The following is a 14,553-nucleotide window of genomic DNA, read 5'->3' on the forward strand; positions in this document are numbered from 1 at the left end:
GGATGTGAGATCAGCTGAATAAAAAAGAAGCAGCGTTATTAGGCAGTCTGGCTAAAGCCGAGTCTAAATTTAGCTCGTCTGTTGCTGGATGCCTTTAAATGTGCGTGGGCGAGGAACAAAGGCTCAGAAGGAGAAGAGAAGAAGAGATGAATTGCGGTTACAATGCAAAATGAATCGGTCATGACTGAAGAGGAGCGGCTGAAAGCCACTGTCATCACGCTGCAGAAAGGATCACGGAGCTTTCAAGCATGAGGCGGCGCATGACAATACGATTTTTCGGGTGCTGGATTAATATTCTTTCTTACATATAATGCTCTGAGCTCCTTCCTTAGATGGCATTCGCTTTCATTATGAGGGAAGGCTCATGTTTGGAGGGTGAACTGGGGATTTACTCAGTAACATGTCTGTGTGAGGTGACGGATTTGCAAGTAGGAAGGTCTCATGTGGACTAATTCCTTCTCCCTTTGTCTCCCCTCCACATGATCTCTGTGCAGATAGAAATAAAAATTTTAGAAGAAGGTCCGACTAACTCCACTAGGTCAGGTTATTTCTCAACTCACACCTCCTCTCTTTCTGCCGCAGGAACGAGCTGGAGCGCCAGTTCCTGGAGCTGCTGCAGTTCAACATCAACGTGCCGTCCAGCGTCTACGCCAAGTATTACTTTGACCTGCGCTCCCTGGCCGAGGCCAACAACCTCAGCTTCCCCCTGGAGCCCCTCAGCAGGGAGAAGGCCCAGAAGCTAGAGGTGAGGGGAACACAAATACCGGAGACAGATTCCGAGAGCAAATACTATCGGGTTTGATCGCGTCCGAAACCAATTTATCGTGGCCTGAGGATGTGGAGTACGATAAACCGAGTCCAGAGGGGTAAATTGGTATTTTGAGGAGGCACAGCTCAGTAGATACTCGTGACGGGATGTGGAGCTGTGTTGCTGTGAAATTAACTCCACTGTCTTAACGTGACTCTTCCAGTCCTGCAGCTTTACTGCAGTTAGCAGCCGACTAAAACCAGTGGTGTGGTGGTTGGCACTGATTCCTCACAGCAAGAAGGTTCTGGGTTCGAATCCATCGGCCGACTGGGGCCTTTCTGTGTGGAGTTTGGGCTTCCTCCCACTGTCCAAAGACATGCTGGTTAGGTTAATTGGTTAGTTACAGAAGTTTTAATGTTCTACTGTAAAAGTATAAAAAAGGAGGAGATGTCATCCTTGGATACTGTTTGATAAAAGGCAGGCTGTCAATCACTGCCTATCACTGAGGGCATAGTCAGAGTAGCTAGCTATGTCGTTACCAATTCAGTGGACCATTCCTGCCATCTCGCACACGCCATTGTTGTCTCTCTTCAATGGCGTTACCATAGACTGTCATCCCATCTGAAACATGCCCATAGCTGTCAGTAGTTCTTCAAAGGACTCTGATTGATTGAACCATTGTTTGGCTACAAGTGCACAGATTAAAGCCTGGACTGATTCCTGTGTGATGTTGCTGTCTTCCAAGAATCTAGCCGCTTTGCCAGGTGAGGGCTAGTTATTGGCTGGACAACTTTCTTTTAAATACTTGCCTATTACCTGAATGCTGAAGGGAAGAGTTGCACATTACAGGACAAAACCAAAAGGAAGAATGGATGAAAGGTGCTTCAGCCTAAACTATGGGATTGTAAAGTTTTTGTATCGCTACCTGTGATGTACGAGATACACTGGGAAAAGTCTAAGGACACGATGAAGTTCCTACCACTTCTCTCTCACTTGCTCTCCCTAACAGAACATTATGATTTACGGTCTTATTGAATCAATCTACCTAAATCAAAGGGTCGTCCTCCTCATCTACCCCTCTTCATCTCACTTCTTCTCCGTTTCAGGCCATCTCCCGGTTGTGCGATGACAAGTACAAGGACTTGAAGAAGCTAGCCAAGAAGCGGTCGGTGAGCGCGGACAACCTGACGGTGGTGCGGTGGTGTCCAGCCATCATTTCCTAACACTGGTTGCCTCCAGAGGAATATATAGACCTGTACCGTATTTCTGCCTGGTGAGCAGGCCGACCAGGTGGGCAGCAGTCCTGTGGATCTGTCTGGAATATATATAAATACACACACACACACACACACACACAAACACAAACACACTTTCAGGCACTTTTCCAAGTGTGATTGCACCCTCTCTGGTTGTTGTACATAAAAGAAGTCCCACTGGCTGCCTGCACTGAACCAAACGGAGCTGAGCTGAACCAAACTGAAGTGAGAGTGAGTGAGAGCTGTTGCGACGGAGACCTCGACCACCGCCAAAAAGGAAGTGGCGAAATTGAGACTGTGTGAAGTTGGGAAATGAAAAAATAGGAACGGGCTTAAATAGCAAAAACACACACAACATAAGAGCAGCAGCAACAGCAGCAGCAGCGTTCCACAATTCCCCTCTGAGGCCCAGCCGGCACATACAGCTGATTGAGGGGAGGCCGTGTACATTCCTTTAATTCTAATCTTCTGGTTCAGCGAGTTCCTTCGCTGGAGCACGAGATAGATCTTTTGACAGCTTATAGGCACATTTCAAAATCCTCATTTTGTCTGTGTTACGTCGCCGTTTGTTCTTTTGCATTCCCATCACGGAGAACCCTCGGCTCGCAGATTCAAACACACACAAAAAGGAAGGACGTGTACATTCCTCTGTTTGTTAACTTGAGTAAATGTAGTTGACTGAGCTACGCATATATCATTGCGGCCGTTCGGCTGGAGTTCTCATCCAGAGACGGACGCGTTTCTAGACAAGAAATGGGAATTCAAACTTGTAAACTCACGGCAAAGGCCGCCCGGCCACCGTTCACATGAAGCAATACCCAGGCATCAGTTTGTTGTTGAGATTAAAAAGAGACGATGAAGCATGCATGCATACTTGGGAGAAGACTGACTGAAAGACAGATGATACTGTAGAGCTTATGTTATACTTTATTCACTGCCATTGTCCTGACCTGTGGTGCCTGTAATAAGCTAGTTTAACACTTCTCCCCTTTCTACCGGAGGAACAGATCAAATAACTCTGAAGTATTTTATTTTTTTTTTTCCTTTGACATTTTGTACGGTTCTTCCAGCTTATATAGAAACAGCACAAATGGAAATATTGAGATTTAGAAGCCACTAAAAGCATGATTCTTCAGAGTTGTTTTTCCTTTGCTGGTCCATAGACTAGACCAACATGAATGGAAATAAAAAACAAGTGATGATTGAGACACTGCTTACAAAATGAGAGATTGTATAAATTTTGCTAAATTGTCTTTGTAAAGTGTAAATACAAGCGGCAGTGTGCAAAATCTGTTAAAAACAGTTAAAAAAAACAAACAAAAAAATACAGAATGATGTTATTTATATTGGATTAGTTTTTACTGTACATGAAGAGGGGCGGTAAATATGTCTGCTTCTGTGTTCCTATGACAAATCAAGTAAAGAGAAAGGTGAAGTATTAACATTTAAATGGGAGACGCCACTTTTTGTCTGTTTTCTTGTCAATTTTTTTGCGCTACAGAAAATGCCATTTTTTTTTTTCTTATGTCTTACATACTGTACGTGTTGTATGGATAAAACAATTCAGGCTCATTTTATTATGATATTTTTAAAACAAAACAAACAACAAAAAAAAAAGATTTTATAACCCCAGTGTGTTAGTTTTTTGATCAAGTAATAATGCTTGTTTCGTCCTAAAACCGACAAAAATGCAGGAAACTGGTAAAGTCAAAAATTTGAATGCATCAATAAATAATAGTTTTCAATTAGTTCATGAAATAAGAAATAACTTCAGGTATTTAAATACCTTATTTCGAGCTAACTTTTCCATTTCCTCCTGCTACGTTAGCTAGCTAGCTAGCTAGCTTTGCGGGCTTGAGTGCAAAGCTGCTTTAGCCACTTTTTAGCTGCTCTCACAGGACTTTATTCAGTACACAGTAAAATATAAGGATGGCTAATGTTACATGCGCTGGCTTGTATTTTTTTGTTTGTTTGTTTTTAGTTATAATGCAGATGTTAGCATCAGTCAGCTATTGAGCTAAAGGCTAACATTTGGCGCCGCAAGTGCACGCGAGTAAGCTAGCTAGTTGCTCACAGTCTTCTCAACCTAAAGACACACAAACCCTGGATAAGGATCATCGTATATAAATAAAATAATAAAAAGATTTTATTTAAATTGTCCTTAGCCACAGATTGGCTGGTTAGTGTGAGAGAGAAAAAAAATATAATACGAAAAGCTTTTTGTTTTGCCAATAGTTATTACAATATTATTTACTGATGTATTCCGACAGCCTTTTGCTGCACTTGGTCGGTTTTGGAGCTTCACATTCACTGAATATAAGCAAAGCTGTCGTAAACAGTGTTTTTCACGAACAATTCACATTCCCGAATTGCGCATTTATTTTTCTTGAGCTGAGGGATGGAGTCGAGGGCAAAGTCTTCAAACTTTAATTTGAGTCATTCTAGTTTAATGCAGATACAACAAGTTAATGCGTATAATGCATCAACTTTACAATAGTGGTTGTTTGCCTTACAATCATCTCTAGACTGTTTCTTTCGCGCAGGCCTAAAAATATCACGGTCTGGAACCTGGAAATATTTTGTTTTACTTAAATAAAAATGTGAGAAAGAAAGAAAAAAAAAAAGGTCAAATTTCAAAATTTTCAGCCTCTAGGTTGTTTTGCGCATTTCACTGGCAACTCCCACAGCTGGGATGTAAGTTATGTTGCTTGTCAAGCTCCTAGAGAGAGAGAGAGAGATTTCCAGGGTCTTGACCTGCAGGTTGTGAGAAGAGACAGAACTGTACCAAAGTCGTGGAGAAATGAAGGACGATCCTGTTGTTGCTCTGGCCCAGCCCGCTTGCACATTGAAGTATATACGACGAGAAAAAAGGGTGTCTGGTCTTAGACAAGAGAAGAAGAAGAAGAAGAAGAAGAAGAAGAAGAAGAGGATATGTGCTTTGAATGAGTTGAAAATAAATAAAAATTAAAAAAAACCTGTCTTTAGGGAAGTGACGTTACTGGAGTTGCTGTTGTGAGTTCAAACTGTTAGAGGTATTCAAAGATTGTATATCCTATTTATTGTATGTGTGTGCGCATACAGCCCAGTCAGGTGTCGTCTACACCCAGAGATGAGCCATGTGGTCAGCTGTGGTGAGTCCCGAGGTGGAAACCGTACTACTCTGACAGACCTCGTGGCGCCCTGTCGGCTCGGCGTGTGTCATAGCCTTGTGCACTGAACTCTACCTCTGCATAGAGTTTTACCTTTTTCTTAATTTTCCCCCTCTTCCTCTCTATGATGACAAAATTATTTTTTTTTGGATTCGACACATTCAGCCTTGATCGTGACGGTTCCCACGCCAACGTCAGTCAACTGCTGTAGCTGTGACCTTTTCCTTTTCTAGTTTCTTTTTTTTTTTCCATTGATGAATATTTCAAACCAGTCGTACTGTATTCCGCTGTTATTGTCTGTGTATTATTTTCCTTTTTCCGGTGAGTCAGTCATTTTGTTCCTGTTCTCAGTTTGCCAAACTCTTCTTTCTCTCCGTACGTTGTCGACTATGATTTTAAAACCTGCTCCCGTTTCTCTTCTGAAGCAATGTTTAGAAAAAAAAATACAAAATAAATCTGTGCAAGAATTAAACTTTAAAACCTTGCAATAAAACCTGTGTATTTCTTCTTTAATTCCTTGAAAACACCAGTTACACACACACACATAAGGCTCATTTAAGGTACTGCGGGACATAGACACCGTAGCCTACGCTGGTGCGAACAATTTATACTATAGTTCATTAAATGTAAACATTCTCCTAATTTGCCTGATTGTCTTTGCACTAAAACAAATTGTTATTGTGCTTTTATCTTACCGATCCGGCCCACTTTAGATCAAATTGGGCTGTATGTGGCCCCTGAACTAAACTGAGTTTGACACCCCTGGTCTAGAAGCTGACTTGAATCCATAGAACAGAGCCTTGGAATTAGTGAAGAACTGAGGGGAGCTGAAATCTTCCAAATCGACCGTAGAGGGATCCTCCTTATTGACTTTTCGCCTAGGCTTCATTAAAACTGAAATGCATGCTGCACTCAAACTCACCATCGATACAGCTCTTTGTCAGATGAACACACAGAGTTTACAACCTCGTAAGATTTGTTGGACCAGAACTGATTGTTCCCACCGAAATTCAAGATAAAAAATGTAATTAAAAGGTTCCTGTTTGAGAAGATATACAACCAAAGCAAAAGAAATAAAAAAATAGAACAATGTGGTCAGTAAAATGTAAAATGACATATCAAATATTATATTAAAAAAAAAAATCATACTTGAAAAAGGTTAACATTTTAATTTTTATCTAGTTTAAAGGTCCCATAAGCAAAAATAAACAGATTTTTCTATTTGTTTTCCACATGTCAGGCTTCGCTTGGTTAGTGTGAGGAAACTGATCAGTTAAGACTGTAGATCATGAAGTGAAATAAATCGTGAACCATCATAATCAATGCTGCATTGTCTGGTATTTTTAAAACCCTCATTTAAATTCTGTTAAATTCCAATTTCGAGATCCCGTATGACAAATGCGGAACGGCTGTCGGATCAGGTTGACTGTCGGGGAATAAGGTTGGAAGTAGCTGGAAGTAGATGGGGAATATTGGCCTGAAATTAAAATGCCAGTATGCTGTATGAAGGCACTGATTGTCTAATATGCACAAACATTCCTTAACAAAGTGGGCTTCAAATACAGCCATGGTGCACACCCATGCTGTTTCATGCGTCGTAACACACATGCTGCAAGGTAAAGGGCTTACTCGCTTCCCTGAAAATAGACAATAGTCTCAGTAATTTCGATTAAACTAGTTAACATGTGAGACAGAAAACTGTGTTCTTGCCTCTTTTTTTGTCTTTTATAGGGAGCTGAAGTCTTTTCTGCTCAGCGGAAACAGGTGTGCATCATTAAGTCCTAATCAGGGAGGAACACGGTCTAGCAGATGAGGACGGGGGTGCACCTATTAAACAGTTTGTGCTGTATTAGAGCTAGTGTGTTCATGTGTGTGCTGATAGTTAACAAACATTTTGCAGGTATCTCAAATTACTTACATTAGGGTTACCGTTTTTGAGTATTTTTAGAAAGGTTTCTACTTTTTTGGCTCCCCCTGCGCTTACCTGAGCAGATGGTACGTCCCATTACATATAAGTCTCAGAGCCTCTTGCTACAGTTTTTTGTCAGAAATGTGTTTTTAGCATTATGTTGCGCTGCCTGCCATGTGTTTTAATGGTTTCCCAACATCAAGCACCTTTATGTAACTTTGCCTCGCATGTTTCACCTATTTAAATTTAACTTTTTAAATCATTTATTACAAATCTGCTGTCCCTTCTAAATGTTCTGTGGGGGATTTTTACCTCGAGCCACCATGCGAGTGCTAATGACCACTGATCTGTAGCGATTACCAAGCAAGCCAAACTGTCTTTAGCCATGTGTCCTCCCCGGAGACTTTGCTCATGAGAGAGGCTGAATGTGGCATGTGACAGAGAATCTGATTTAGATGTAACCTGTAAAATAATGTTGTCATGAGAAAATCTGTGCAATGATGAAGACGCAGCTCCAGTCAAGAAGCTAATTCACAATTAACCTTGTTTAATTTATCACAGCAGAGTAAACGGGGTTAACAAATCGTCATGTAAACTTCTGTTGCACATGAGATGAATGATTTCTGACTATACGTTAAATCATTATCGGCTATAAACTGGCATCAGCTGTGGGAAAGGGCGCTTTACAACCTTCTTATATTTCATGACAGTAAATCCATAGTCTGCTGTACGTGTTGCCTTGATTTATCAGTGAAAGGTGCAGCTGTAAATTCTGTTTATTATTTTTACAGAGCAGCCAGTTTGGACACGTTTTGTTATCGTGCTGGAGAACATAATACAGCACATTTCGAATGAGTAAGCCAGGAGGCTCGTTCCTCTCCTGTAAGGACGACTGGCAGCACCAAAATATCTCTGCAATGCCAGGACGGCGACATGCTTTTGGAAGTGCGTTAAGAATAGACCCACAATGGGGCTTGCTCCCGTCTTCTGTTGTCTGAGGACAGACAGTTGTCTGCAGAGGACAGAGGAGGAAGTAAGAGTATTTGCTGTGTGCAGGTTTTACTTCTTTCGGTCTTTCAGAGACTTGGGCGACTCTAATGGACCCGACTGGATTTTACCCTCAAGGACTAAACACATGCTCGCTCTAAGAGAGATTGGTGTGAGTCGGAGGACTGCTGGAAGCTTAGCGTCCTTCCACCTGGAGGTTATTGAGCTACTGGTAGCTACTGTTGGCAGAGAGCGTAGAGGTGGACAGAGAAGACATAGACAGAGAGTGAGGATTAAGGGTTTTACCCCGTGGCCTGGAACTGGAGGACTGGAAGATTTTAGAGGGCCTTGAGCACAGCAAGCATGGGGGGATCAAGTGCCTCAGAGGTCCTCTTTATCTCTGTCAATCACAGCATCACTTTGATGGGTGAGTTGGCTTCCCTGACTGTGTTGAGTAAAGTTTAAATCTTTTATTAGAGCTTTAACATCCTCAAAATCACTCAACGAGTCATTGTCAAGTCGGCACGTTTGAAATTCTAGTGTGGTTGTATTTGCAGGAAAGGTGTGGCTCACTGTGATGATCTTCCTCCGCATCCTGATCCTCCTCTTCGCTGGTTACCCCCTCTACCAGGACGAGCAGGAGAGATTTGTCTGCAACACCATTCAGCCCGGCTGCGCCAACGTGTGCTTCGACATGTTTTCCCCTGTCTCACTCTTTCGCTTCTGGCTGGTGCAGCTCATCGCTTTGTGTCTCCCGTACATCGTCTTTGTCATTTACGTGGTGCACAAGGTGTCAAATACCCTCACAGTGGACATCGGCTCTTGGGGACATGCCAAAGCCTTTCAGCTGCTCAGAATCCACCACGAGCCGTTCAGTAGCGCGCCCGAAAACAAAACTCCTGTGGTGGTCGAGCGATGTTTCACTGGAGCCTACATGCTCCATCTCATGTTCAGGACGCTGCTGGAGGCCGGGTTTGGAGCAGCTCACTACTACCTGTTTGGCTTCTACATCCCCAGAAGGTTTCTGTGCCAGCATCCACCCTGCACTACCCAGGTGGACTGCTACGTCTCCAGGCCCACTGAGAAGACCGTCATGCTGAACTTCATGCTCGGCGTGGCCGCTCTGTCCCTCTTCCTAAATGTGCTGGACTTCATCTGCGCCGTCAAGCGCTCGGTGAGGCAGAAGAGCAAGAGGAAGACGACGGCGGGGAAAGTATTTGAGGAGGAGCAGTGTTTTCTTTCGTCGGGAGATGCCTCCAAGGCGACCGACCCCAACGCCTCTCTTGCTCAGCAGGATCTCGAGGCGCAGTCTAGTCAAACGGGGAGCTTCCGCAAGAGGCGAGGCAGCAGGAGCTCCGGCGGAGGGGGAGCGCTTGATTTAGTCCAGGCGTCGCCCTCCCTGGAGCGTTGCTCTCCGGGACCTCCTGGCTTTAACACCAATGGGAACAACGGCTACTCGGCTTCCCAAGAAGACGCTCCGGAGAGGAACGGCAGCGAGGTGGCTCTCTGCCCCCAGGAGCCCATGGGGACGCCGAGATCCATTCGTGTTAGCAAACGCAGCCGACTCAAACCTCCGCCTCCCCCTAGACGGGATCTCGGGTTGCCCTTTGTGGGGTCGTCCGCCCCAGTCGGGGATGTTTCTACGACGGCAGTGTGTACCAGGAAGGTGGGCCCGTATACGCTGGTTGAGCTGGGCAGTGGCGCAGAGTTACAGGGCAGTGATGATGGGCAAGAGAAGAGATCAGAGTGGGTGTGACTTGCTTTAGTTCCAGGTTACTCTGGAACGTGAATGGATGTGGGAACGATAGAGAGACGAGCAGCAACTACTGAAGCTGAGAATTCCTCCATACCCTCTACCTCTTTTTGCAATGCAGGTTGCTCTGTCACTTGAGGAGAATCCAAAATGCCAATGCGTTCACCTTAACACCTTAAGACTCATGAAGCACAATCCTATATTTAATGTGATTTTTTTGTTTGTTTTTAATGCCACTGGAACAGATCTCCTTTGAGGAGCAATCTCCCTGTGATGTAAGATCCAACAAACCCCTCTTAGCAAAACAAGTCAGGAATGACGCTAAACTCTAGCCTTGAGTGCCCTTGAGCAAAACCCACCCTTGGAGAAAAGAAGATCTAAAAGAGTTCAGCCCACCTGTTTCTTCCCATGTTGGTTTAACCCCTTCCTCCCCTGACTTACTGTCCGTAAACAAAGGCAGGCCTTGACCTGTCCCGCGCGCACAACCCCCACCATGGCCACTCGATACCGCCGTGGAGCTCCTCCTTTTGTGTGTGGGCCACTGGGGTCAAAGTGGACACGGGGGCGACCTCTGGGCCCTGTGTTTGGGTGACCTTTCGGAGTGAGAGGTAAAAGGAAAGGCAGTAATGCTCATATAAATGTAATAGGATTCCTCCAGAGAGGTGAAGGACGCTACGAAGGCCCCTAAAGCCGACACAGGATCACAAAGCAATTATGTTTCCCCCATAGGGGCTCTGTATTTATGGAGACAGCTTGTCACTCTATTTCAGGGCCTCGCGGAGCTTACAAACCTCAACATGCGCCGGCACTGGAAATAGAGCGCAGTGGAGCGTTGTCTGTTGCCCTTCAGGATATCTGCGATCTGCTTTTGCTGCGGCTTCGCTTTCACTTTGATCAAGGCCCGGTTAATACGGGCTAGACGCTAACATCCCACAAAGACGCATGTCAGTCGCAGACAATATAACGACACGTTTCTTTACTGGAGGTGGAACCAGTCAGCTGAGTTTCTTACAATCTGCGGGCAAAGGACGTGTGAGTCTCGCACACTAAATGTGCAGCGTCACTCCGTAGCTCAAGGACTTGTCTTTGTGCAAAGCGATAGCTCTTGTGGTCTTTTTGAAGATGACAACAAAGGCTCCTGGCCTCGTATCTTACCGAGCTACAGGATGCTGCATATGCGGCGACCACATCGGGGTTCATCACGGCAAAGCAGGGGTGAAAGACGCTCACATTTATGTTGTATGAACAGACTGCCCTTAAATTTAAGCCATACGGAAATGACTGCAGTTAACATTTAATTCCATTATGTTACTGCCATTTCTACATATAAACATTTTTCTTTGCATGTTGCATAATTCCAATAAACCATATTTATTTTTCAGTGTAATATCCATATATAAAATACATTTCTGTATTGTTTCTTACACTGATATGTGAAGTATATTTCTTTATTTTCGTGTTTCTCTCACTGGCTCTGAAATGTGAAATACCCTTCCTTTCTGTCAGCTGTTCCCGTGTGATTCTGAATTCATGTAAACTGCCATGAAACGCTGACGGAACTTTTCAAAGCACTTTATCGTCGCCGTCCTCGTTTGCTGCAGTCCACCGTGCCTGCACCCATCCTCTAGTTTGATATGATGCTGCCCTCCAGTGACGCACGATGTGAAATGCTGTCACGTGTTTAAATGTTGATGCTGGAAATCGTCTGCTCTCTGGTGTATTTATGAGAACTGACTGAATTGTCTTTTTTCCCGAAATGTGCATTTTTCTAAATGACGTTGAAGTGGCTTCCAATGATGACAAGATGTATCCCTTTACTTGATATATTAAAAGCTTTCCTTTCAGATATAGATTCTTTTTTTGTGTGTATTTCATGCCATCGTCATAACTTGCTGAGGGCCTCCGGGGCAAAAAATGGCCCCCCATGACATCCCTCCTTGTGTTCATCACTGTGACATGTCCCAGTTATATAAACCCCAATCTTTCTCAATCCTTAACCAGGTAGGCCTGAAGTGTCTGAACCGAACCTTAAAGGAGAAAGATCATAAACCTATTATCAATAAGCATCCCTTAAACAACATTTATTTTATGTTGATACATGTATTCCTGCTAGCTGTAGTCAACCTTTCATTCAGTTTATTAATCACTTCTGTAATTTCAATGAAACTGGGTTGGATAATTCCATTAAATTTATTTAAGACTAACAACAAAATAACAACACTCTGAAGAAAATACAGAAGCCACCACAGAGTCATAAAAAGTCAAAGTCAGCTTTATTGTCAATTCTGACGTGTGCAACACATTCACAGGATTGAATACGGTCAAGGATTTTAAAACCTGCATATGAGTGATCCTGCTTCGTTCCTTCCTTCAGGTGTCTCTGTCTGTGAACTAGCTGGCCCGTTACATCCTGTCAGATGTCTCTATCTAGCTCCACAAGACTGAAACTGAACAACACACAAACGGCTGCAACCACAAAACTTTTGCTATGCTCAGCTGAAGGCTAAACATCAGCAGCTTTTATCGCTGGTAAATGTGCTATTGGCCTTCAGGTGTATGTGAGCTGCTGAAACCTGGTCTGAAGAGCACACCAGATTGTGTGTGTAAAAAGAAAAAAAGTACTGCGTTGGCCGGGAATCGAACCCGGGTCAACTGCTTGGAAGGCAGCTATGCTCACCACTATACCACCAACGCGATGGAAACTGCTGTTTCGCCGACACATCTGGATCCCGGAAGCACAGCCCTACTTCAACGTTTTTTAGTTTCATAGGGATGCGGCATGCGGGATCCAGTTGTGAAAACTCTCCCGAGCTTCCTTTTTTGCTGATCCTTTGCAGTCTAATCAGTTGTTGTCATTGCTGGAGTAGCACATTTTCTAGTTTGATTTCCTGTCTGTGAACCAAACTTATCACTTTTGATCTCATGCTCCATGGACATCTGCATTTGCTATCTCTGCAAAATTAAGATTGGCCAAAGCCTCTTGTCACATTTTCAAAAACAGAACTAAGAGGAGTAGACGTGCAAAAAAACTGCAAAACTGCACTTCTACTCCTCTTAATAAAAAGACAAATCTGAACATAAATACATTTGATGTAAAGACTGTATTCATTTTCCCTCACAAAATTAATAAAATAAATCTATTCTAGTCCTATTTATCTGTCTATTTAGTCTTAATTCGTCCCGCCGTGCATCCGTTTGGTAATCGCCACAAAATATGTCTGAGCACAAATACACGTCCACATCTGTGGAGGACAATATCAAGTTTAATGGCTCCACCAAGTGGCCAACATTGGGTATTGCAGTTAATAAACTTTTTGAGCACAAACGAGGCTCATTCCTGTAGAAAAGCACACCGATCAGCCATATCATTATGATCGGTGGTGATGGAATAAATCAGGCAGCAAAAAAGGTTGATGTGTCAGAAGCAGCAAATTGGACAAGTGGAGGGATCTGACGAGGGCCCAGAGCGTGATGGCTTGATGACCGGGTCGGAGCTTCTCCAAAGCTTCAGCTCTTGCGGAGTGATGATGCTTGTCTGCAGGGGTTGGTAACTCTCAAGAAATGATGGTCCAAGGAAGGAAAAGGGGTTGAATCAGATGAAGGGGGACCTAAACGATATTAGGTATATGGTCATAATGTTATGGCTGACCGTTGCATAGCAAAGTAGCAGCAAAAGTGGAGACAAAAAAATAGATAGATAGATCACTGACAGTGCTGCATTGATTTTGGTTCCTTGAGCTTTTAACTGTCCTTTGTGAGTGTACACCTATCAGCCAAAACATTAAAACCACTGACAGGAGAAGTAAATAACATTGACCATCTTGTGACAACTCAACGTTCTGCTGGGAAACTTTTGGACCTGGCATTCATTGGTGTGGATGATGTTACTTAGACATGTAGCACCCACCTACCAGACCAGGCACCCCCACCCCATAGCAATGACACTCCTTGATGGTGGCAGCCACAAAAACTGTTTAGGAACAACTCAAAAAAACATGAAGAACAGCACAAGGTGTTGACCTGGCCTCCAGATTCACTAGATCCCAAACTGGGATGGTCATAATGTTATGCCTGATCGGTGTATGTATATATGTATGGATATTTTATCCTGCAGTTTATATTATATCCTAGTCTCTGCAGTCTGCCATCTGGATTTATCACCCTGTTTTTATTTTTTATTTTAAGCTCCTATCACTCTCAGAGTCTGTTCATCAGGTCTTACTGTGTTGCTTAATATTCCGTTCAAATTCTAAATCAATCATCAGAGATCACATTTCTCACTGGTGCCGTTTCGGTTTGAGCTGGACGTCGGCCCCCGGCGTGCCCAGAGCCGGTCTGGACGGAAAAGATCCAGCTTCAGATGAAAGAAGTTTTCCTTTTGTGTGCATGTCAGTCAAGTCGGTGAAGGACTGAGGGAACACAGTGTTCCTCTCCTGCAGTGTGTGTATGTGTGTGTGTGTGTGGAGGTGGGGGGTCCTTGGATTGGAAGAGGCAGCAGGGGTGCACTGTAAGGACTACTAAACCACTGAGGCATTGTTAGCGTGCCAGTGGGGGAGCAGGCCATCCATGCCGACATCTTGCTAACCTCGATTATTCTCTCAAAGCCGCACGACGTTCTTCTTTTTTTTTCTTTTTTTTTTTAACCCACATTACTTTGACGAGATCTTGCAGCTTTTCCACGCACAAAGAACAATCTTCAGTCTGAGCAGAGGAGCTGAGCTTAAACCGTCCGTCCTAAATTCACCATTAAA

The 14,553-nt window shown here is 43.7% G+C and overlaps 2 protein-coding genes across 5 annotated transcripts in view; both read left to right on the forward strand.

Annotated features, from left to right (window-relative positions):
• ccny (cyclin Y) overlaps positions 1-5,620 on the forward strand; it is a 45,771-nt gene extending 40,151 nt beyond the window's left edge. For all 4 annotated transcript variants that reach the window (XM_084565904.1, XM_084565906.1, XM_084565905.1 and 1 more), the window contains 2 exons: positions 583-745; positions 1,855-5,620. In XM_084565904.1, coding sequence (XP_084422030.1) covers positions 583-745; positions 1,855-1,971 — 280 coding nt within the window. In that variant the 3' untranslated portion in view covers positions 1,972-5,620. The remainder of the gene's footprint in view (positions 1-582; positions 746-1,854) is intronic.
• Positions 5,621-7,967: 2,347 nt separating this feature from the next.
• On the forward strand, positions 7,968-12,625 carry gjd4 (gap junction protein delta 4). The gene is made up of 2 exons (XM_084566437.1): positions 7,968-8,476; positions 8,607-12,625. The coding sequence occupies exons 1-2, from the start codon at positions 8,413-8,415 to the stop codon at positions 9,803-9,805; spliced, it is 1,263 nt and encodes a 420-aa protein (XP_084422563.1). The 5' UTR covers positions 7,968-8,412; the 3' UTR covers positions 9,806-12,625.
• Positions 12,626-14,553: the final 1,928 nt, after the last annotated feature.

Source organism: Chelon labrosus (assembly GCF_963514085.1).
Source record: "Chelon labrosus genome assembly, chromosome: 18".
NCBI lineage: Eukaryota > Metazoa > Chordata > Actinopteri > Mugiliformes > Mugilidae > Chelon > Chelon labrosus.

Coding starts and splice junctions, on each gene's coding strand:
- gjd4 (XM_084566437.1), top strand. CDS start 8,413: ATGGGGGGATCAAGTGCCTCAGAGGTCCTCTTTATCTCTGTCAATCAC. Junction 8,477..8,606: donor TCACAGCATCACTTTGATGG/GTGAGTTGGCTT, acceptor TTGTATTTGCAG/GAAAGGTGTGGCTCACTGTG.